Below are 24,975 nucleotides of genomic sequence, written 5' to 3'. Positions count from 1 at the left end.
CCTTTTTCTACGATTTGACACCTCTGCATGCAAATCAGGAAAGAATGGCAACCCCTGACGTTAAGGCTGTACCTGATTCTATTAAAACTGATTCTTAAGTTTGCTGACAAACTTCACCTATTATGCTGTTCTATAGGCCAGTCAATGTTAAGTTTGGGTACCGCCCGGGTAACATCCTCTAAGAGCTCATCATAGCCTAGGGAAAGAGCAGTTTCGTGAAACTCCTTTATTTCTTCTGCATGAAAACTAGCAGAGCAGTGCATTGTGCTGGAAGCAATGAAACCTGGGGGCTGAGAAAAGGCCAAAGCCATCTTAGAACCCTCAACAATCTTCATCTGTGAGCCCCATGATCGAAGACCCCACAACCCCTCAGACTGTGCTGCTCCGCCTCAGACCGTGAGGGTGGCCAATATTGTCTGACTTGTCAAACTATGCAATACGGTAGTGGAGCGTTCTAATCACATGTTTATCGTTCAAATACTTACACATAGCTAAGGCAGGGCAAAGACACTAATCGCTAGGTAAGACACAGGTGACAGACTGTAGGTGACTGCATATTTAAAGTGATTAAAGGAGCGGAGAAATCTGCTATTGTCCTGCTTCCAAAGTCAATTCGACGAGTTGTCGAACATTTGCGAGTGCATTGAGAGAATTGCGCACACGCTCGTCACAGACCCTGGTTGCGAAAATGCACTCTTGCAAGGATTCTTTCCTGCTCACAGATATTGTTCTGCACGCTTACAATGCGCCCATGCGAGGGTGCCTATCTGCCCGTGAAACTGTTCTGCCTGCTTGCAACATAAGTGCACATGTGGGTTTTCTTTGGAAATGTTTTTTGACCAATGCAGTTAAACATTAAGAAAAGAACAGCACGCTAACTGAACCTAAGCAAACTATTGTGTTAACCCAACTAAACTATAATTTATTTTTAATTAATTTTATTTTGTGTAAAACCTTTCTTCACTTAAATAATAAATAGAACCATGAGATAAACTATAAAAATGGGCTTTAATAAAAGTAAAGTTCTTTGTAATTTAATAAAAAGTGAAAACTGTACCTGGACCTAATGATATTCCTAAATGAAATAATCATGTAGCTTTGTTTTAATTTCAATTTTCGAAAAATCAAAGAATAAATATCCACAACAAATAAGAGTTAGTTTAAAATGTTTGTTTGAAGTATATTTGTTTGTAAAGATACATTACTTCATTTATATACTAGATGCTGAGTAAAACTTTATTTAAAAATGTATAAGGTTTTCAGACCTTGTAAAAAAAACAGAATTAAAATATTTAGATTACAATATACAGTATTGTTCGATATTGAACAGCAGAAACAGTAAGACGTGTGTAGAATGGTTTCATAAGAGCGTGACATTTCCTGCTTCAGTTTGCTTGTGGTTCAGAAGGAAAGGACAATATACCACAGAGGAACAAACAGCACAGTCTGGCAGAGATCTTTCCTCACGACAGCAACAAGATCATTCAACTGCAAACCAGAAGTTTCAATGTGATCCTTCTTTCTCCAGATGCCTTTTCAACACTCTTGAGTATGTATTGTGTTGAACTTGGATGTTACATTCTTTATTAAAATATTGGATACTTCAGAATAACTTTTCTTAATAATTCTTTTGATATCTTTTCTACAAATGATTGTGTAGATTTTACATATTTTATGTTAAAAGCATATAGTTGAAATTTCCTTTTTAGAGAAAAAGTATTAGTTTTGAGACTTCAGACTAATGTAGGTTATTGTTATTATTATGGTAACACTTTACATTAAAGTACATTTTATGTAGCATTCATAAATGTGTTCATTAATGATTAATAAGTAATTTACAAATGCATTATATAGCAGTTATAACGTCATCAATAAAAAGGGGATTCTAACAAAATACCTAACAAATATTGAGAAGGTATAAGATAAACAACATAACATCCTACAGTGTCCAGCCTGACAGCCTATTTTGCAAACAACATCAAGATAATAATGAATAAATACATTTATTAATCAATTATAACATGTGAGTTAAAAACGGCTCACTTTTTGGCAGTAATTGCGTTAGAATCCCTTTTTATTCATGCATTTGTAAATGACTGATAAATCATAAATGAACACATTTAATTTATAAAAAGTTATAAAATGCTTTATAAAGAGTACCTTAATGTAAAGTGTTACCATTATTAATTTTGTATAGATATCTTTTTGTCTCCCTCTTTTTTTCATTGACTCATTTAAAGTCTTGCGAATTGTTATCAACTCATTTAAAATGACTACTTTGTAGTTAAGATTAAATGTTCTCTTTTTCTTTCAGCCTTAATGAGCATGGCATCAGTTTGGCTATCAGTATTTGTCTCATGGATATATATCACCGCCTTGTTAAAAGGTGAATCATCTTTACAGTCGAATGATAATCAATGATTTTCTTAAATTTTTGTTTTAATATACTTTGATTTTTCATAATTATTTGTATTGTTATTTAGGGACACAAACTAGCATGCAGTTAGTTGTAACACATACTTTAACTAGTAACACAGGGTTCACAAATTTTTCTCTCACTTTCAGATAACATTCTTCTGAAAAATTTGTGTAAAGTTTTGATGTGTATTCATGTAGATATTGGACAAAGAGTATTTTGGAGCAATGAAAGTAAATTTTATCATCATAATATTTTTCTATTTGCGAGTTGGGTGTATAAGTAAGCATATCTAACCTTAAATGATCCACATAACTTTCTTTTTGTCTAAGATTTAGCACCATATTGAAACATGTCAACCATTCCTAGCAACGGTTAACTAGAACTTAAAAAAATTCACACCGTGTGGTTAGTTGTTATTGTGTAACAAGTGTAATAATAACAATAATAAAATGAACACTATACAAATTTTTCATTGTTCATTTGAATCAGATATGTGTATGTTGCGTGTGTCAAAATCTGATTTATCAAGCTCAGACATTTAGCAAAATAAGGGTTAGGTCGTGCCCTGCTCTTTCCCGTTCTTATTAAGTAAAACAATTCAGATTTGAACACAAAGGTTACATGTTAAGTTACCGTTTTTTTCTTTGTTGTCATGCAACAGCTCCCCACATATTTTGAAATAGGTTTTTTTAGAGGATGTTGTTGGGAACATGTAACACGCAATGCTATTTCATCACAATTGGGGAGTGGAACGGTGTGTAGTTAGCTAAGCTATGATCAGAATTCACTTAAGAGAAGGATTAAACATTATATTTATTATTTCCCGCAGCGGCTCAAGCATTGATTTGTGGCGAGGTAAACACTTCTGCTTCTATGGTGGCTGTAGGGTCATCCATAACAGCGTCCTGCCTTATCAACAACGAATGCCCACTGACTAAAGGCAAAGAGTTTCGCGTGGAATGGAAGATCAACAACCATTTGGTCCCCACAAATCTCACATACCTGGAGAGGAATGGGACTTATGCTGCATTTATTCCAAACATTCTGGGCACAAGCGCTGAAATTACTTGTGGAATTTGTGTAGAAACCAACTGCCAAATAGTGGGTGGAAGCATCATCGAAGTGAAACGTGAGAAACTTTTTAAATTTTAACTAATGTTATTAACAGCAATAATCATACAGCCCACATATTTCAATTGAAAGTGAAAGTAACCTCTTTGTCACCTATTTGTAACCGAAATGTGACCCATCCAGTGAGTAGTGAACACACACCTCGAGCAGTGGGCAGCTATCACTGCAGCGCCCAGGGAGCAAATAGGGGTTAGGGGCCTTGCTCAGACGTTAGTCGCTACCTTCTTGCTCCAAGAACCGAACCGGTGACCTTCTGGTTATAAGTCCGACTATCTAACCACTAGGGCACAACTTCCCCCTGTTGGTGACCCATTTGACACGCAGTATACTTTACCTACAGATCCTTTAATGTATTGTGTTGATAATGTTTTTACAGTGAAGACCAGGAGACTTGGATTTCCTTGAGCAAGTTGTATTTATTGTAGAGTCAGAGCATACCGCTAGGATGCTGCAGTCATCCTATCCGACAAACACTAGAAAATTCATTGCACTTACAGCCATTTAAGTTGGCAGTCCCCCTTAATAGGAAAAATGCATTCAGGTTACAACAAAGTATAAAACAACAGTTGTAAATCCATCCCTTATCCAGGAATCTCACCCCCCTTTACTGACGTAATCATGATGGTCTTCCCAGACCACCTCATTAACGTGTACAGGTTCAAAAAAATGGTCACCAGCTAACAAAACACAAAGAGACATCACATGCAGTATTGTCGCGTTCTTCCAAAATACCTTATGCAATGTTTCCATTTATTTGTTGTTAAAGAGTAACTATTACAATGTCCTTAAAAATACATTTCATGCAGTGGGTAATGATGCTGTGTGTGAATGTAAGCAGTCTGCCAAGTTGTAAAGCCGAAGTTAACAAAAAACAAAATAATTGGCTTGGGAAAAAGCCGTCAACTCTGAATCACGCAAACCAATCTGTCTTTCTAATTTCAGTTCCACGTCACATTTGTGTCACTCGTCGTAAATTCCGCTTACGTTCCATTTGCGACACTGTAAGCGGTAGACCAATCACAGCAGATTAGACCATCTGACCAATCAGATCAGAGTAGGCTGACCGAAAAGAGAGGATTAGACAGATGGATGGCCGAACTATTCATTTGAGACTGATTCAAGAAGAAAGGTAATAATAACTGCCTATTATTAACAAACGAAACTGTTTTTATAGCGTGTATGTATGTTAACTTGTTGTTAGACACTCCATAAACCAAAGTAGGACCTTAAAAATCACAAATGATTTTCAAGATATGGGAGAGTAAGATAATCAGCTGATCTTAAAATGATCCTCAATTTCACATTTCCACAATTACAATGCCATGATCAAGAAAGCAGATCATTCAAGTCAACATTATTTAGAGAGCGCTTTTTACAGTTTTCATTGTTACAAAGTAGCTGTATTTGAAACATATTGACTATAATTGACAATTAAAGTTATATAAGTAAAAGCAAAAAAAGTGAAAACACAAAGGAAAGACAAACACACACCCGTTGAATACACATTCAATACACGGACTCACAACTCCACACACACAATTTACACAGGTACTAACACACATAGACACACACATGAATGCGCACACACACACACACACAAACACGTACAGTTGTTATCTCAGAGAAGCACACAATAAAGATAAAGGAGTGAGAAACACAGGTCAAATATTAAACAGACTATAAATTCCTATATCTAATAATGAATAAATAAAAAAATAAATTATAGATTTAAGAATGTCATTAATAATCAAATAGCAGTTCAAATTTTGTAGTGAAGTCGTGTCAAGTCGTCGCGTCCTTCTTTATCCAACTCTATCATCTCAGCTCTTGTCAGGTCGCTGCTTCCCATACTACGGTCTGCCATCAGGTCTGGACATGAACTGCATCCTGCTTGCTGTGGTAACCTCTGTCATAGGAAGTCTTTCTGGTTCCGGTTGATCTATCTTATGCAGCCTACACCCTCAGAGGATTTATATTATGGAAGTGTAGTTTGTCTGCCTCCCGGACAGTGCAGGCAAGACTATTCCAAAGTGTAGGCGCTGGATAGGAAAAGGATCTACCACCTGCACTTGATTTTTAAACTCTAGGTATTACCAACTGACAGGACCCCTTAGAGCGTAATGCACGTGAATGATTGTAATACAAGAGGAGTTCAGTCAGGTACTGAGGAGCTAAACCATGTAGGGCTAAAGTTAATACAGTATGTTGCTTGCAGTTTTTTTCTATTGCTAACACACAATTCATGAAACAATTCTCCATTTTCTGACAACTATAAACACATTCTGAGAACAATACACCTACTTGTTCAAACCGAACACACTAACAGTCTCAATCTGCAAAGGTTGAAGCATGTTCTCATTCAGAAAACACAAACACACAATGTAATGACCTGAAGTGTCAAGACGTAAACTCAAATAGCACACATTTATCTATCAGTAAACATTCAGTGGCAAAACTGATGACACACCAATCAGAATCTCAGGATAATATCAATAGGAACTCAGGTTATTGTGCATCCTAGAATCATCTACTGGGCTTCACACTACATAAACATACATTTTAATTACAGTACACACTTTATATGAGAGAAATTTCACTGTTCTGTATCCAGTAAACTGTAGCACGTGTACGGCCTCACATTTGTTACTGTCAAGTTTACAACAGTGCATTTGTTGCCTTTTTTACCTGTTCAGTACTTTTGCAGAAAATATAGAATACTTTTACAAAATTAGGCCAAGGTTGCAGAGGATGCCATATTTCTTTACATTATCTCCTATTGACAAATGGCTTCAATGTGTTGTTTCCTTTATCTTCTCTGTAAATCACTTTGGATTAAAGCATCTGCTAAATGCCTGAATGTAAATATTATTTGTTCAGATGTGTAGTGTATTGTGTTGCATGACCAGTTCATATTGTTCTTTGGTTTTCTAACTTTTCTTTTCTTGTATGATCATCTTCATCTACTTCACAGTAGTGTGATGTTTTATTTTTTCCTAAAGCTCATTCTTGCATTTTGCTCTATATGCACTCTTTTATGATGTGTATTCTGTATAGTCATTTTGACCTGAAAATAGGATGTTTGGGGAACTGTGTGAGACATTATGGATTTGAGCTCACTGTTTTGAGAATACGAGGCATAATTTCAAGAAATGTGTTTAAGAAATCGAGAAAAACTGTAATAGGTAACCAGTGCATGGTTGACAGAACCAGGCTTATATGTTCATACATTTTTGTACGTGTAAGAACACAAGCTGCCATATTTTGGACCAGTTGAGGTTTTTGTAATAGGCCTACAGGGCAGCCACCTATCTGGTCATAATTGCATGAATTAATTTCTGTGCATCTGACAGTGATGGCATATGACGTAGTTTAGATATGTTCTTTAGATGAAAAAACATTGTTTTTACAGGTGTCGGAGACTAGGCTTTCAAATATCAGATTACTATAGAATATAACAGCAATATTATTTGCAGACGACAAGGGTTTTATGGAACATCCATCAATTGTTAAGCAGTAATCTTTGTTGTTACGTATGGCGGTTTCTGGTCCATTAATTAACACTTATGTTTTGTCTGAGTTTAGTAATAAAAAGTTGTTACTTCAGCATGTTAATCATAGATCCAAAATCCTCCAGTGATCCAAAGTCTAGAAACCACAATTGTTGTTTGTCATAGATGAGTGAATATACAGTATGAGCCACAAGGCAACAAAGGATGAAGTATGTCTGATACATTGGTGTTTGGAGTTGAAGCTAGGCCTTAAAAGAGAGATCGGATAAAATGTTCACTCATGTATCATTCAGTTATCACTGTGCCCACCAGTGCAAACGCAGCCAGTGTGAAAGTAGCGTTCAAACGCTCTCCCTACTTAGCTCACGTTTATGACGGCCGAAACCCAGTCAGAACAGAGGGGTGAGGTGAGCAGTAGCTCATTATCATTTAAAGAGACAGGCATCAAACCGGGGAGTAGGGTGTTGATTTAGACCGGTGGTCAAACCAACTTGTGGAAAATAAGCATGCCTTGGTTCTTGCTGTCTGTTGGCTAAATTATTGATACATTACACAATTGAATTAATCCTAACCCACTAGCAATGCCAAGGTCATGGGTTCCATACCAGGGGATTGCATATAGTCAGAGAGGTATAATACAATGCATTGTAAGTCGCTTTGGATAAAAGCATCTCCCAAATGCATTAACGTAATAAGATAAAAAATGTTTAATGTCTGCCCTATATTCATATTTTATGATAGAATTGTTGGATACATTTCAACTGCTGTTATTTTTATTTTATCTTTAAAGATCCACCACCCATTCCAAAGAATCTAAGCTGTGTCATGACTTTTTCTCCGGGAGGAATGCTATGTAAATGGGATCCCGGTCAAGAAACGGCAGACAATTCTACAATCTACACGCTTCACACCTCTATCAGGTCTCTGCTTCTGTCATCATTACAGACACTTTAAAGGTGTCATTTTTATCTACTTTTACACAAGTATAAACCTTGAGGTTCACAGAATGTGCCTGGGAAGTTTCCCCTGAAAATATACCACATATCTTTTATTATAAAATGCCCTGAATGTCCATTTTTGTATGGAAGGAAAAACACGCGTCTATTTAAATTTAAATGAGCTGCTAGTGTCCTCCACCAGAAAGCAAATGGGTGTGTGAGCCAGTCGACAAATTTAGAAAGTGTCAAATAGTGTCCTGACTTTAAACACCAAACACTTTAAAACCATACACCTTGTTTTCTGTTGGAATCAGGACAAATGTGTTGCGTCTTTAAAAACTGACCGCATTGTATTCATTCCGGCTTGAAGCAGGTCTGTCAACAGTCCTGTGGCTGTGAGTCTCCCGTTTAGGGTAGAGGCTCCTGGCTGTAGGTGTGGCAGATTGGGGATCATATCGTAGGATATATAAAGTTAACTGCTTGAGGCCTACGTTTAACATTCAAATGACTTAATATAATACACTTTTGGCAGAGGTCAAGTGTCTTTGCGTACTTCAGCCTGAAGGGGGCGCTCAAATGTTGATTGGCAGGCACTACAATCACATGTTGAACAAAATCTTAAAGTACACATAAAAAATGTTTTATTATTGTGTTTGATGATAAACAAGTTTAAAAAAGAAAAACAAAGATCTCTGAAAGTTCTCTGAATAATTAACTGTAACTGACTGCATTGGGGACTGTGTTAATAAAACACAAACAAGCCATTTACAGGTATTTATAATAACATTTAATATACAATCTTTGGTTTTGTAATATTTTGTAATTTTCTTTTAATTTGCACCTTCTCTATATTTACTTCAGGCTTATATTTACTTACAAGCTTTTCACAGGAGGGCTTAAACTTAACGATTTATTTATGGAAGCATTTGCAGGGCGCTGCTTTATGTTAGCAAATTTAAGATTACTGGTAATGTTATTTCTTCCGTGAAACTCATGTATTTGAGTTATTCGCCATTGAAACTCATCACAAAAAGACAGAGGGGACCAAAATATTATACTTCTTTACTACTAACGAAATCTACTTAATTGAGAAAACAAATAAGCTGTTGGACAAGGGCTGGCCTAGAGTCTGAGCGCTTTGGGCAAGAGCGTAAATTTGAGGCCCGTGCAGGGATCCTGTATGAATTGGGACTGTTGAATATGACGTTTGTGGTTTGATTGGTGACATTTTTTGTGAACTCTAGTTCTCCTAACAGGACCACTTCAAAAAGGTATGTTCTGCCTACTGGGGTGCATTTTTTCCATATTCCACGATTGGAATTTGGTCTTACATCTAAGATGGAGATTTATGTGGAGGTATCGAATGTCTTCTGGAGGATCAGCTCTGCACGTCTGCTGTTGGTGCCAATGGAATCAGGTACAGAATATTGTGTTATTCTAATATTAACAACATTGAGTTTACTTTTAGTAACTATATTAAAGAAATTAAAGAATGTAACAATTATTATTCTTTTAATGTTTCATTTTCAGTATAAAAGATGTTTTCCTATATCTTTAATTAATATGTAAAGGGGGTGTCAATCTCATCTTAATCTTCAGTACCAAAAAAGTAATACTGCATAATTCATATCTTTGAATATTGAAGTATTTAGGTTGATCACATTTATAAAAGATACAGCTAGCATGTTGAACAGACTTTAAGAAGTCAGAATGCATGAAACACTGATGAACCAGCCCTTTTAAAATAATCTGCTGACAGCGTGCACACTTAGCTTGTGTGTTTAGGACCTGCTTGTAAGGTCTATGGTTGATAATCAACTTATTTTCATTAGACTACTTTTTAGTGCCTTCATACGTTTTCTTTCATTAGCTCATAGGATATGAGTGCAGTATGAATATGCATTGGTCACTATGGGAATAAGATATTGAGCCTGTATTTTTTAATCTGCGCCTTGTTAGTAAATCACCCACATAAATGTCCACTCCCATTGGCGCTTTTTTTTAACTGCGCTATCGCACGATATTGCACTATTTAGTAAATCTGTCCATAAAGGTGTCCGGAGACATATTCATTCATTTCTGAATGCTGTCAATATATAAATAAAAGGAGTGAGACTGAGTGACATAGGATTCTGAATGAACAAATGCAATTATAGTTTAAGCAGAGTAATCAAACATTGACCTAAATTTCATGGTTATTAAAGATGGACGAAAAATCTGTTAGATTGTTCTGTGAACGCAATTAACTCAAATAAATTCATTCATATTTGAAATCATGAATTGTAGTGGACCACAGTATCTTTTTTGAGGAATATTCCTTGTTCGCAAACATGGTATTGTGGAGACTGAGTGTGCTCAACACGGATTGACTTTTAATTGATTGTCTCTCAGCAAAGTACGGCCCTCCTGACTTTCAGAGGATTGAACCATATGAGTTAGGATGTGTCAAGTATATATGGAGTCTTCCGGCGTCTCAAAGTTGGGTGAAATTGACCTTTGATGTGGAGCTTAGCCTGAAAGAAGTGGACAACAAGTTAGCCACAGAGTTGGTGAGTTAATGCTTATATCCACTATAATATTTAATATCTATAAAAAGGGTGATCATGTGTTCCGACATATTATAACAAATCATGTTTTGTTTTCTGCTGAGTGATAGAGTGAGTCATCTTTCATGCAAGAATATCCTAATAAAAAGTATCCAATCACCTCATACATTAATATATTTTAGAGAACAAAATTGTCATCCTATGAGTCAAGTACCAGTTAGTTAGAGCGACGGCCAACATCAGTGAAGTGTAGAGAGCACGGACGGAGATGTCAAAGAAGTGTGTGTGGAAAGCAGCACGTATATTTTTTGCCGCAATGTTAACAGATTAGAGCATTCATACCGCTCGCGTAATGTCGCGTGCTCGTGGAGTAGAAGCGAATCGTAAGCTGCAGTGCAGCAATCATTTCCGCTGCTGACGCTAAATTAAAGCAAGAGTGCATACTTTAAGGACAAATCCACATGGGTTGACAAGAAAAAGTGATACTTTTACCTTTATGGTACGTAACTGGTGTCTAATGTGTTTTTAACAGTAGCCATGACTTTCAAAAATACTTTAGGCCAAAACCCCAACAGCACATTCAAAGGATTTATAATTCAAGTTTATCTTAAGATCACGTATCACAAGCAGTTTCTGCCAAACGCATATTAATGTTGAGTTTCTATACAGTAGTATTGGATATCTCGTATCTTCGAAGAGTATTTAGTTTGATCACATTTTTAAGAGAGAGATACAGCTGTACCATTATTTCCGGCAAAACACGTGCTGTTTGAGGTGGGACTAGTGGGAAAAGTGGGATGTAACTACAGCATGAGAAAGCAACACATCTTCACATTTATCCATTCGTGTTTAGTACATTATGAAAATACACATATACTTATGAAATGCATTCAAGTGATGGACATTCTGTACACACTGCACAATTAATAAATATCCTAAACATTCTTCAGCTCATAACAAATCAGAAGTATTAATATGCAACATTCTTGCCTCTTTGTCAAAGGAAAAAGTTCAGTGTGATTTGGACAAGTCCCCCTTTGGATCCGTACAATCTTCTTCAATCTAATAGACTATAGGGTGTAAAAGGGAGTTTGTTTTATGCCCGCCTGCCTGGTACACTACATCTGCACCCTTGGAGCGAGTGTTATCGTCAATGAATGTTTAATTGGATGGTTAGGGTAAAATCTCGACTGAGTGTAACAACAATGAAGTCCATTATGGACTGGACTGCTTTGCATTTTAAAAGAAAGAGAAGTGCACACTAGCAAACATGGCAGCACCAGTGAATGATCTTGTTCTCACAGATCTGCATTAATTTCTTACAATGCTAACATGTAGATAGTTTTATGTGTGCAGTGGGAGTCTGTTTGGCCTGTGTTCCTCCCGTATTTCACTGTAATAAATCTGGTCACCCTTTCTGAAATAAAATAATTGTATACACTTATTAGAAAGTTATCACAAGTTGTATTTTCTTCTTCAAATATAAATTTAATTTTAGGTTTTCCCGATTTCATCACGATCAAATAGCGAAATTAAGGTGTGTAAACTCCTCCACTGGACCAACTATAGCATCAAGATGAGAGTTCGGTATTTCAGTGAATGGAGTGAATGGAGTAATCCAAAAGAAGACACCACAATTACAACAGGTATGTAACTGACTAATTATGTTTTCTGAACCTTTAACAGTTTTTCTGAACTACTAAAACACCAAACATTATTCTCTTAACATTATCATCTCAGCATTTTAATCAGACTGTTCCTTTGGTTTGCCCGCGAAAGTCGAGCATACCAGTACAAAATCCTGCCCTTCAGTGTGACCCTGTCTTCCTGTGTCTTTACCAAGCTCGCGGAGGCTGCTCTCGCTACCCTGAGGGAGCAAGCCGTGCGTATTCTACATTATCCCGGCGACTGGCTCATCTTGGCGCTCTCGTGAGATCTGTTGTGTACGCACAGGGAACTGGGACAAGAACAAGCTCCGTTGCAGAGCATCTCTCATCTCGGAATGAAACTAGACTATGTCACCATTTTGGTGCACCTTACTAACGAGCATGCCCAGTCAATGCTGCACTGCCTGACACTCTCCAGGCAGCAATCAGCGTCCCCACTGAAACTTTTTCAGAGGTTCCTGGATAATATGGCATCCTCAACAGTAGTCGTGCCGTGTTGGTCGATGCATATGAGACCGCTTTGGCATTGGCTTCAGTTGCGTTCCCTGAAAAGCATGGCACACCGGTACAAGACGTATCTTCACGCCTCACTGTTTTGCATCTTAGCCCCTTGGACAGATGTGTCCTTTCTCAGGGCTGGAGTCCCAATCGGGCAGGTCTCGAGGCACATTGTACTCGAGGCGCATTGTTCTTCCCTGCTCGGCTGGGGTGCTGTGTGCAATGGGCATGCAGTGCCAGGTTGTTAGATGGGCCCCCGCTTGCCGTGGCATATCAACTGCCTGGAGTTACTGGCCACTTGGCTTGCTCTGAAGAGGTTCCTTCCCCTCATTCAGGTCAAGCATCCGCTTAGCAGTATGGCTGCAGTGGCTAACATCAACCACCAGGGTGGCATTCGTTCACGGCAGATGTCAAAACTTGTCCGATACCTCATCCTCCGGAGTCAGCTGCTGGTGGAATCCTTGCGGGCCACTCATATCCCTGGCAACTTCAACCAGACAGCCAATGCGCTCTCTTGGCAGGTCACGCTCTGGGGAGAGTGGCGACTCCATCCCCGCGCTGTCCAGTTCATTTGGGAGCAGTTCCCCTCCCTGGATACCTCCCATTGAGCGTTTTAGTACTCCCTGACTGAGACACCACGACCTGGTCATCAGATTCCTGAGGGGCCCTCTATACTTCTTGGGACTTCAATGTGGTTCTCATGGACCTGAGAAAGCCCCCCCCCCCGGGAAGGAAGACCCAACCCTGTCAAGTTGTGTCCTGTACGTGCCCTGCGTCTCTACTTATCTGTTTTTGAGGACAGTAGAAGGGTAGTTAACTGCACCCGGGGTGTAGCCTCCTTGTGGGCACTGGTTCAGGGCGCCTCTCTAGCAGACATCTGCAGATGCTCCGCACAAGACTTGTAGTTCCACAACCTTCGTGTAGAGCTGGTGTCTGCTGGTGTTCTCCCCTTCTTCAGGTAAGTTACTATTCCAGCAAACAAGCATCCCATCCATCACTAAGCACCTCTCTGGTTTACGAGCCGTGCGGAGCAGCACGTATTTCAAGCCCAGTATAGGTAGAGTTTCCCTCATAAGGTGAACCGCTTTACATGAGCTAGTGCTCCACACAAAGTGACTCCCTCCTTCCATCATCACGTTTGACGTTTCCTCACTCTTGGTTCCCCTGCAGGTGAACCTCTGACCTCCCCTCTGTGGACCCCACCGCTTCTGTGAACCCCTGGTTAGAGCCTGCACGACTACTCCAATGTGATCTCCCCATTGGTGAGACCATGTAGGTATTCAACGTATTATCTCCATACGGCAGATGTGGACTAGGTAGCGTCCCTCCTCGGGTGTGGAGATAGCACTTCCCAGTGTTCCTTACGGTGCCGGGCGGCTATCTCGTCTCTAAGAGTAGGAGGGCCACCGCATGTACGGCCGTTAGTAAGAGCCTCTCTTCGTCCACTCACTCGAACTGATACCTTACTACACCGCTGGAGGGTTACGATTCATGGTAATACTCACTTGTGACTCGCTCAGGCCAGTCAGTGTCCTCCATGCCACAACGCTTTGTTCTCCGCTGCAGCGAGAATGCCTTTTTAAGGTCCTCAGCCCAAAAGGTGAAGGAATGGGCACGCCATCTTCTTTTTATACCGGTATGGAAACTGGCATGCCATGCCATTCGCCAAGTTCATTGGCCTTTAAAAGTACAACTAGAGATTTACATTTACATTTAGTCATTTGGCAGATGCTTTTATCCAAAGCAACTTACAGTGCACTTATTACAGGGACAATCCCCCTGGAGCAACATGGAGTAAAGTGTCTTGCTCAAGGACACACTGGTGGTGGCTGCTGGGATCGAACCAGCAACCTTTGATTTACCAGTTCAGTGGTTTAACCCACTAGACCACCATCTCCATGATAGATTCTCAAGTTCAAGACCCATTCTTTCTTGACACGTTTCCTTTGTTCTAACACACATGGCTTAAATGCTCTTGGAATTAGGATTTGTGCCCTAGAAATGGACAGTCCAGGACTAAAGGCAGTATTGTTCATCTTTTCTTTTTCAGCTCCATCTGGCTATCTGGATGCATGGCTCAAAGTACCTGATGATGATGGTGATGATATTGCACAGCTCTATTGGAAAGTAAGAGCACCTCTCACAACACTGACATTGATGGAATGTGCTAGTTTTACAGTATATATCTCTATGGGTTGTGTGTACATAGTGTATTTAACAAAATTATCCTAATGTGGAAATAATTACAACATGTTTTAGACGTTTAATATGTATGATTTAAAATGCTGCTTTACAGTTACGAAGTCAGTCATTAATGCACGATACACCTGTGAAAGGGGTGGTTTCCCGGATCAGGATTATTTGAAGTCAGGACTAGGCCTTACCTTTTATTTGGAGATATAAGTAGTCTAAACAAACACACCTTAACTCAAAATGCACACAAGCAATGTTTTTACAGTGTCAGTGCAAGTTGTTTTCAGCTCTTACATTATATGTTATTCTAGGACAAGTCTAATCCTCCCTGTCCAAGAAACTGCCCAAGACATTTTCAAACTTTAGGACTGAATTATGTGTATGCTGCAAAATCCAGTCACAGAAAAAAGCTATATTGCAAAACTGTCTGTATAAAGTGCATACATATGACACTTTATCAAGAGCAAAATGTAAAGGTAAAGATCCTGGACTGTTAAGCTTTATCACGATAAAAAATGGGATGTATGTCCAATTTTACAGCTGTAAGTATTAGTAATCATAGCTGTTTGCTGAGTTTTGCTCACAATCCAATCACATTTTGATTATACAGTCAGCAAAATTGAAGTGGATGTAGGCCAAACGGTGAATAATTTTCCAATAACACTGCTTTCAAAATAGGAAAAACACGTTCAAAGCAGAATAATGATTTTCATGAAGGTTTACTTTACGTGCATTTATGCAGTTGTTATTTTGAAGTATAGAAAATCTTAGTTATGATGCTATTACTGACTGTGTGAGTTTTGAAAATGTGGACTCAGTACAGATCAGTGCCTTTAGAAATGGAAAACAGTATAAAACAGCCTTTCTACAGCCAATATACAGTAACAGAGTATGATTATATTCAGTCATCTACAACACTTTTCACATGCAACTTAACTGAAGTTACATTTAGGCCGCATTTACACTTCAGTTCTTGATGCTCAATTCTGTTTTTGAGACTTTATTCAATTTTTGACGACCTGCTTATATCTTTTAAAGGTGACACGTATCCGATATCTGCATTTATACTTCTTATTTAATGGCCTTTTTGTACAGAGGTCTCGGAAAATACAAGCATAATGTGTCCGTGGATTTGTTCCCCCTGCAGTTTGCCTTCCCATATAAAGACATGTGATGAGTAATGTACTGCAATGTGATGTCATGTGCATATTTTTTAATCGTAGAGGTAGGGCTGTCAAAGTTACTGCATTTTCCTTGCTGTGACTTACTAGCGCGGTTTGCTTTAATTGCTGCTTTCCTTCTATATTTAGTGCGATATAGAGCTAAATAAGCTTTATTTGTAGGTTATTATTATGTAGCATATATTGTTATTTATTTTACTTCAATACCTTCTATTTATATATTTATTGGTAAATACAAAACACTAATGTTAAGAACGCAATAATGAAAATAATCAAATGTTCAATACAAATTTTAACGAAACACATAGTCTTACGGTAAAAATTGATTTTTTTTTTATTATTTTGGTATATTCCTGCAGATCACTTCATTCGCAATCAGAGGGAACCTTCTCCGAAAATCAAATTCTCTTTCGGACTCCAATTCCCACACACCTGGCACTGATCACCCGTGCACCTGAACTCTATTAGGAGCTATTAAGAGCTCACATTGACACTCACTACTCGCGTGTTCTTGTTGGGCCATGGTTAGCTTTTCTGAGAATTTATTCCTTTTTTGCCTTCCCGTGTATGATCCTTGAACTATTAATTGTTTCTGTGAATCTTTGCTGCCTGCCCTGGACTATTCTACCTGTTTATTGGAATATACAATTGTTTGCTGACTGCCCTGACCCACGTCCGTATTGGGATTATCCGTTGTCTGGACTGTGATATTGTGTTTGCGGGTGTTTAACCATGCCTGTACGACTTTGCCTATTATAAAGCTGCAAATGGACCCTAAGTCTACGAGGGCTTCATTACAGAAAACTTCGCCAATTAGCCTGAAATGCAAATTATGCAGCATTAGATCCTGTTTAGAAACATGCATCTGACTTCTCTGCCGTAGACAATTTTCTCTTCAACTTAATGATTTTTTTATATAAAAAACAATTTACACATTTAATATACATTTAATTGCGCCGCAAAAATTATCAGTGTGGCTTAATTTACACCTACATCCGTTTTAACATTAACACATTACTGTAACTCAAACAAAGTTCTTTAAGACTGAAGTCAATGCATTATACAACCAAAGTAATTTAAAGCGATGACAATACTTTCAGTGTACAAATAATAGTGAAACAATAATTAATTATTTGCTGTCATTTTTCCAGTAAATATCTGATAACAAATACAAACCTCAGCTAGAGTTCGGTTTACTGTTGCCCAGAGCAGTGATCTCTGTACAAACAGATTTTACTCATGATTTCGCTTCTTAAGTTTTAAAGTTTACATATCTCAGTAAAACAGTGGCTTAGTGGTTAGCACGTTCGCCTCACACCTCCAGGGTTGGGGGTTCGATTCCCGCTTCCGACTTGTGTGTGTGTGTGGAGTTTGCATGTTCTCCCGTGCCTCTGGGGTTTCCTCTGGGTACTTCGGTTTCCTCCCATGGTCCAAAGACATGCATGGTAGGTTGATTGGCATCTCTGGAAAAATTGTCCGTAGGGTGTGAGTGCGTGAGTGAATGAGTGTGTGTGCCCTGCGATGGGTTGGCACTCCATCCAGGGTGTATCCTGCCTTGATGCCCGATGACTCCTGAGATAGGCGCAGGCTCCCCGTGACCCGAGGTAGTTCGGATAAGCGGTAGAAAATGGAATGGAATGGAATATAATTTGGCCAAATTACGTTGATCAATGTCCAAAATCTTGGGCGACGAGTTTGCACTCTGAATTTATAGGGCAGTGATATGTAACTTACGATTGATTACAGCTGCTGCATTTATCAAGGTACGATCATACCTATGATTAGATTTGCGGCATACGAATGTTTGGCCATGCACTGCCATGCAAGAAGGTTAGTCCCAGATATGTGGGTCCCTTCCAAATCATTAAACACATTGCACCAGTTTCATTTCATATTGCCTTGCCCGCTAATTATCGTATTTCACCTTCATTTCATGTTTCATTGCTCAAACCTGCTTGTGGTCTCAGAACGGAGCAGGGGGAGCAGACGGGTGTTCATGGCCTTCCACCCATCCTGGTGGACGCCGAGGAGGCGTACCAGGTTCACTGCCTTCTGTACTCTAAACGCCAGGGAAGACTCCTCCAGTACTTGGTTGATTGGGAGGGATATGAAAAAATTCTGTAAATGTTCGGTCAAGTGAAGCCTGTTTAAAGTCAATCTGGTGTCTGCAGAGAAACTTGAGCTTCTCCGCTGCGTGGAACAGTTGCTGAGCGATCAAGTTTATTATTAGATCAAGTAAATTATAATTTATTATTATTATTATTATTTTTGGTAATTTTGATATAGTGATTCATTTTAATATCTATTAATCTCAAACCTAAAACTGCATTTAAGCAGAGTTTCAGATATGATTAAAAGGTAGCCTACATGCATTCATGCGTGATTTATCTAAATTCTAATAGTTTTATAGTTTTCAAATAGTTGAAAAAAATTGCTTAACTCTTGTTTCCTGGCAGTATTATAGAAACTTAAGGGGATCATCGCTCTGTGTGAATGGTGTTAATGATGTAAAGCTCACATTGACGGGTGAATATCCAATCAGTCTGCTTAAATGGCAGACGCAACTGCACGTATCCAATTCATAGCAGATTTATTTCCACATATGATTGAGGCCTGAAACCGATCCGAAAATATTGGAAACCATGTGCTTTTTTGCTGCTTACACGGTCATGGGTCATATCCGATCCGTCCCACATTGGATGTAAAAATGGGACTTGGGTCACTTGATGCATGCAGTATAAATGAGGCCATAGTAGATGTGTGACAGACACTTTTATCCAAGCAGTCAGAGATACACATTTGATTAGTATATCTTTTCTCTGCGATTCATATGCCTGATCTTTATGCTGAATATATATGCCTGAACACACTACTTTACCAGCTGAGTTACAAGAACATTACTTTTATTTCACCTGGAGGATTGGCTTTAACTCATCATCTCATTTCAGCCCTCACAACACTTTCGTGCCAATGGCCGGATTAAGTCATACACTGTTGAATCCAAGGAACCAAAACAGATTTTATGTGATACAAGAGAAAACCACTGCTCATTCAATCTCAGGAAGTGGACTCGACGGATCTACCTGACAGCCTCTAACACCGACGGCAGCTCCACACCTACTGAAATCAAAGTATTTGGGAAGAAAGGTATCTAGAATTCTCATGCTAAAGTTCACTCGACTAGTCTTTGTATTGACCCCACATCAAGCTTGATTTTGTCTTTCTGTAGGACTGGAACCTGTGTCTAACATAAGTGTGCATCCCCAGTCTGAGAGCTCAGTTCTGATAGTGTGGAAAAGCTTGGTGTCCTCTCGTGTCGTGGGATACGTGCTGGAGTGGAGATCTCTCAGCAAGACACATGCAGACCAACTCTTCTTTACACTGCTCAACAAAAATCAGTCCAGTACTGTAGTGACAGGTATCATAAAACGAACTAAAATAAACAAAAATATGAAGAAGGCCTATATTCTGAAGGTCCAAAGGTCTCTCATCGTTTAAACCGCATGAGCAGGTCTTTGAGTTGGGTGTTTAAAAATGAAAGGGATACTTCAGCCAAGAAACAAAATTTCCCCATGTATAACTCACCCTCACTCAAGGCATCCTGACTGAATTTGACTTTCTTCTTGAAAGATAATGCATGAGTTATATAATGAGTTATAATACCTCCAATCATTTTACTTCCAAGTGGTGGAATGGGAGAGAATTGATGGATGTATCCAAAAAATACATCCATCAATCAAAGAACTGCTCTTCACGGCTCCATGGTCTAAACAAAGGTCTTCTGAAGCGAATCAATGAGTTTGTTTAAGAGAAATATCCATATTATGAGCGTTATTAAAGTTGATGTCAAGTTTCCGTTATCCCTCAGCTGCTCATGAATCTGAGGCTTTTTGCTTGCAAATGACGCAGCCGTGTCGTAAGTTCCAGTAGTGATGAACCGAAATTTCGGCTGCCAAAACAATTGCCTAAAATGGCATTGTCGATTTCAGGCGAAGGAAACTTAACAGACTTTTCAGATGTGAATGATCAGTGGACCGATCTGTCAGTAACTGTTAATGTAGCTCACTTGGACTGTCATCCGGCAGGTGCTGATATCACTGAAGCTCATTTTAAGCCTGTTTACATAGACTCATTGTTCTGTGCGTTGTTTTCATGAAAATAATTGTTCACCATATATGAACTTCTTGTATAAGAGCTGCTGAATTTGTCTATAACTTGACTACCGTAATGCATACAATGATTCCAGAGGTAAAAGTTTAAATGACTGGTTAAAGTTATATTTTATTGTGTTGCAATGACCAAAGAAGAAGAATATTTTTAGTCCACTACATTTAAGGATGATTTTTTTATTTCAAATTTCAGGTCTTGAGCCTTACAAGCCATATGAGATCTCTATTTATCCCAAGTATGTGGATGGAATTGGACGGTGTCTTACTGTGATTGCATATAGCAAGGAGAAAGGTGTGTGGTAAAATGGTTTATCCTTTAAAAACATTGAGTATACCTTACAGTTTTTCTCAGTCGCTTTGGTGCATTGTTAGAATAATCCCTCAAATTTGTAAAATAGTAAGTGGATTTCTCACAATGACTCGTAGAAACACTTACATTTATGCATTCGTCAGACTCTTTTATCCAAAGCAACTTACATTGTATTTTCCTAAACATTTATACAAAGGTATTTGCAATCCCCTGGGATCGAACCCACATCCTTGTGTTGTTAACGCAATGCTCTTACCACTGAGCTACAACCCTTTTGCTACAACCCCTAACCCTAACCCTAACCCTAACATCAATTGCATATATATATTTTAAAAAAGCCTCTCATGGGCACAAGTGACTAGATGATGTGGAGATTGTTTTGATATTTAAATTTCCAATATATTCATCTATGAAAATAATCTGAACGCACCAAAGTGACAGAGAACGATACAATACTTTTCTCCTGTGGCAAGATATTGCTTTAACATACTAATAACACATTTGCATGTTTCAGCACCCACTGTGGCACCAGAGTTGATGTTTGGAGAAAATCATCATTCTACACATGTCCACCTTTTGTGGGACGAAATTCCTCTGGAGCAGAGAAATGGCATCATTCGAGGATATACTATTTACGTCTGGGATGAAAGAAACAACATACAAAGTATTTAAGGATTCAAAGTTGCAGTTTGTATGTGTGTGTGTGTTATGAAAGATTTGTATTAACCACAATTTTTTTCGCTGGTGTTTAAAGTTTTAAGGACAAAGACAACGGATATTTTGGTGAGACATCTTCAGCCTCTGTCCAGATATAATGCCCTTATATCAGTTCATACATTGGGTGGGAGTTTGAACGGATCAGTTGTTATCTTCAAAACTGAACAATTTGGTAAATGCCTTTAAAAATATTGTTAATAAACGTGTCTTGTTTTGTTGTTATATTTGTTAAAGGAAAACTTTGCCGAAGTTCTGCCATGAATTACTTACAATCAACTCGGACCTTCAATCATCTTTACAACTCCAATTAAGATAGTTTTGAGCAGGTTTGGGAGTTTTCTGACTCATGCGCATAGACAGCAATGCAACTATTTATGGGCGAAAGTCATAAAGTTTGCGAACCTAAACGAAACATCTTAATATGCGCTGCGAAGATTAACAAAAATCGTAGGCATGTTGAAAATGACAGTTATTCTCCTGTCTGATTAAATATTACCCTGTAAACATCAATGACAGCTTCAACTTCACCATGGTATAAGCGGGACAATCCACGACTAGCTGTGCATTAAAGGAGGCAACCACCCTATATATACACGAATATTGTCTCTTTTACTGCCATTGACGAGTTATTTCGTCATTTAAAAAAAACGTTCCCCCGCTAAAGACAAGTTATTATGGCAATCAGTGTTTGTACTGTTGTACAGCAGGTGGCGCTATTACACACCTTTGGGAAAAAGTAAAGAATCCCAGAACCTAGAATGTATATTTTTTGCGGTTTTTAATGATTGTTCTGAGTGTAATCTGGACAGAATCTTTGACAAAAAGCGTTAATTAGCTGTTTCATCAAAGTGATGCATTTTTGAAGAAACCTACCCACATCTATGGAGTGATGAAAACGAACATATGAAGATAGAAGACTATGGTTTCTTCTGTTTAAGAGCTGAGACTCTGTTCTTTCATTTGACATATTGTTTGTCCATATATTCTTTACAGAAAGTTTACTGTGAGCCATTTAATTTGGGTGAAAATGTTAAAAAACGCTGGCGTAGGCTGGCAACATTTTTTTTAAAAGGCTGGTGGGGAATGAGTTGAAAAATACATTTCAATATATATTAAAAATATACATTAAATATCAAACATGCAAACATGTAAAATCTATTAGTTTTTGGTGGTTAATAACTCCTAATGCCTCACACTACTATATATAAATTTCATTTGTTTTCTCATCACAGACTCATCCAATAGTTGTGTGGTAAGGGTACTACGACCAATCACAATGTGCACCCCACACCATATATAAGCACACAACTCATAACCATTCTTTGTCTGGGATTGTAAAGAGTAACTATCATCTCTTATCCCTGGTTTATCTCCGGATTGGTTACTGCCAAGTCTTTTACAGTTCTCTCTCTTGACAACTGGGTTCTCCTGTCTATTTCTAGCTGTCTTATCGCGAATCCAAAACGCGAATGGACGAAGAGGGACCCCCCATTGGATGCAATTGAAGCTTTAAATTATGTGGCAGTACACTAATGTATGTGTAGTCCATAAATAATCCATAAGGAACCATTGCTGAAGGTTTGATTATAAAAAGTACCCTTATCTGTATAGCAAAGAAGGGTAAACCTTCTTTTCAAAATGTATACAAAATGTGTATGTTTTTCAGTAGGACAGCATATGTTATTTTGAATCTGGCCCTTCACGGATCAACATATCTGTAAGGATTTTTGGTGTAGATGTAAAGACGGACATGTGCTCTCAACATGCATGTATACATGCACATCGACACATGTAAACTTGGTTAGTAAAGGAAATACACAATCCGAGCGCCATGTCCGTTGTGGTGTGATACTATAATGAGGGAATGTGTTGATATGATGATGTGGGGATTGTGTTTGCAGGTGGAGTTGAAATTGTGATCTTTGTGATTCCTGTATGCTTTGGATTTTCATTGCTTATCCTCATCGCTGCGTTTGCATGTCTCAACAAGCATGAGCGCCTGAAGTTGTGTTTGTGGCCAATCATTCCTGATCCTGCCAACAGCAGCATTAGGAGATGGACTACCACAGAGTCGTTGCAGGTACATCTGTTCTGTTGTAATGTGTCTGAGGTGATTGCTAATGAGAACGCTTTCTATATTTCTTTCTTTCTCTCTTATTTAATCCCACTCTAAATTTTCTAGTATTTATAAACATCAAATTCACATGAAAACCGGTTCAAACTGGCCTTTTAATTGTCTATTTTATTGTTTTATTATTTAGGCATTTTGAATAGGTTAGGGGGTATTTGTTGATATATTTAACAATATGACGATCTAAAATAAAAATATGATTTTTACTTGGTTGATTCATTTGTTACTGGTCACACTGACTGTAAAAGTAATGTCAAACATTTACTTTTGGTTCAAATAGTTCAATGAATACATATTCTACTGTTGTTTTTTAAGGGCATGCCCCCCTTTAAGGAAGATAAGGACCCCGTGATGGTGTATCTGTCTCATTTCAGTCTTCTAGATCTCACTGACAAAGAGCTCTGCAACAGTGACTATGTGAAGGAGAACCTGTGGTTAAATGATAGTGGCACCCATGATGAAGGCCACAACTTATTCCAGACCATGCAGGAGAACACAAATACTGTCCCTTATGCCACTGTTTTGTTTAGTGCTCCATATGAAAACCAGACAGCCTCGCCACCGGTCTACCTACGTTCTGACTCCACGCAGCCGCTTTTAGGGGTGGAAGACCCTGATAGTCCCCCACCCTATGAGAATATGTCAGGAAGGGTTTCCGTCGCAAACTTCTTTACTAAGATCCCTAAGGAGTCCACTGGGAATGAAGCATTTTGGGAAGAATTTCCCATGCTCAGGTCTTTAGAGAACAGCAATACAGACCACATTTAAAAAATGTATGTGCTTGTTTTATGATGGTGCGCTTTCATGTGGCTATACGGATTTTTATGTGTGTAAATGCTGTTGCTTTCACTAACAAAACTCTGTATACTGTGCTGCGTCCACACAAAACGCTAAATGTCTTTAACTACTATCAAATGCTTCTCATTTCCTGAATTGTGAATCTTCAGTTTCTATGCACTCTGTGCCTTTGACACAGAAAGTCCACCTACAGTAGGTAGTCCACCAAAATGCCTATTACCATCACATGACGTGTGACATCAGTTTAAGGCAGTGGCAGGCAGCAAATCTGACCTGTCACACTTAAAAGTTGTTCACAAAGTCACCAACAGGTGGTGTGGAGTGCACATTTGTATATGAAGGTAAATTATAAAATATTGGGTAAACTTCACTAGTACTAATAATAATAATTACAGTATGGGTGTATTGCATTGTAACATTCAATTTTCTACAATTTCAGTCAAATATTACAAAGATGGCCTTGCTTGAAGTGTGTTTACTTTTTACTGCACAGTATTTTCAAATATCACACATTAAAGAGATGCAAAATCAGAAACCAAAATGTTGATTACTCTGTTACTTGGAATGGAGACAATATTTGTTATACAACCTACTTTAGTTTTTTTACTTAGTCTTTTAAAGACCACAGACGCTGATACATCATGTACACATGCCATGTGTGTTCCTTTATTCTACAACCATTACTGAACACTCATCAGTACGTCTGTTTTTAAGTATTTTCCATAACATCTGTACACAATACAATAACTAGATAAACTGTAAAATTTT

General features: G+C 38.4%; 1 protein-coding gene across 3 annotated transcripts; it reads left to right on the top strand.

Moving 5' to 3' along the window:
• The first annotated feature begins 1,393 nt into the window (after positions 1-1,393).
• Positions 1,394-24,975, top strand: csf3r (colony stimulating factor 3 receptor (granulocyte)). 3 transcript variants are annotated; one of them, XM_056762696.1, is made up of 15 exons: positions 1,395-1,549; positions 2,315-2,386; positions 3,249-3,548; positions 7,850-7,979; positions 9,254-9,414; positions 10,389-10,546; positions 12,042-12,189; positions 14,759-14,835; positions 19,031-19,229; positions 19,312-19,500; positions 20,445-20,543; positions 21,076-21,225; positions 21,316-21,450; positions 23,180-23,358; positions 23,725-24,975. In XM_056762696.1, exons 2-15 carry the CDS (start codon positions 2,320-2,322, stop codon positions 24,175-24,177), a joined length of 2,445 nt encoding a protein of 814 aa, XP_056618674.1. In that variant the 5' UTR covers positions 1,395-1,549; positions 2,315-2,319; the 3' UTR covers positions 24,178-24,975. The 3 variants fall into 3 exon arrangements, with proteins under 3 accessions (XP_056618675.1, XP_056618674.1, XP_056618673.1); XM_056762695.1 differs by having other exon boundaries at positions 9,242-9,414; XM_056762697.1 differs by lacking the exons at positions 12,042-12,189; positions 14,759-14,835 and having other exon boundaries at positions 1,394-1,549; positions 9,242-9,414.

The sequence above is a fragment of the Triplophysa dalaica genome, chromosome 12 (assembly GCF_015846415.1).
Source record: "Triplophysa dalaica isolate WHDGS20190420 chromosome 12, ASM1584641v1, whole genome shotgun sequence".
NCBI classification, from domain to species: Eukaryota; Metazoa; Chordata; class Actinopteri; order Cypriniformes; family Nemacheilidae; genus Triplophysa; species Triplophysa dalaica.
Note: the sequence above shows the minus strand (reverse complement) of the source record. Positions and strands in the feature narration are given on the sequence as shown.

Bases quoted from the DNA above. Each gene is read 5' to 3' on its own strand.
- csf3r (XM_056762695.1), top strand. From the start codon at position 2,320: ATGAGCATGGCATCAGTTTGGCTATCAGTATTTGTCTCATGGATATAT. The intron at 2,387-3,248 runs GTGAATCATCTT...TATTTCCCGCAG, and splicing joins TATCACCGCCTTGTTAAAAG to CGGCTCAAGCATTGATTTGT. The intron at 12,190-14,758 runs GTATGTAACTGA...TTTCTTTTTCAG, and splicing joins AGACACCACAATTACAACAG to CTCCATCTGGCTATCTGGAT.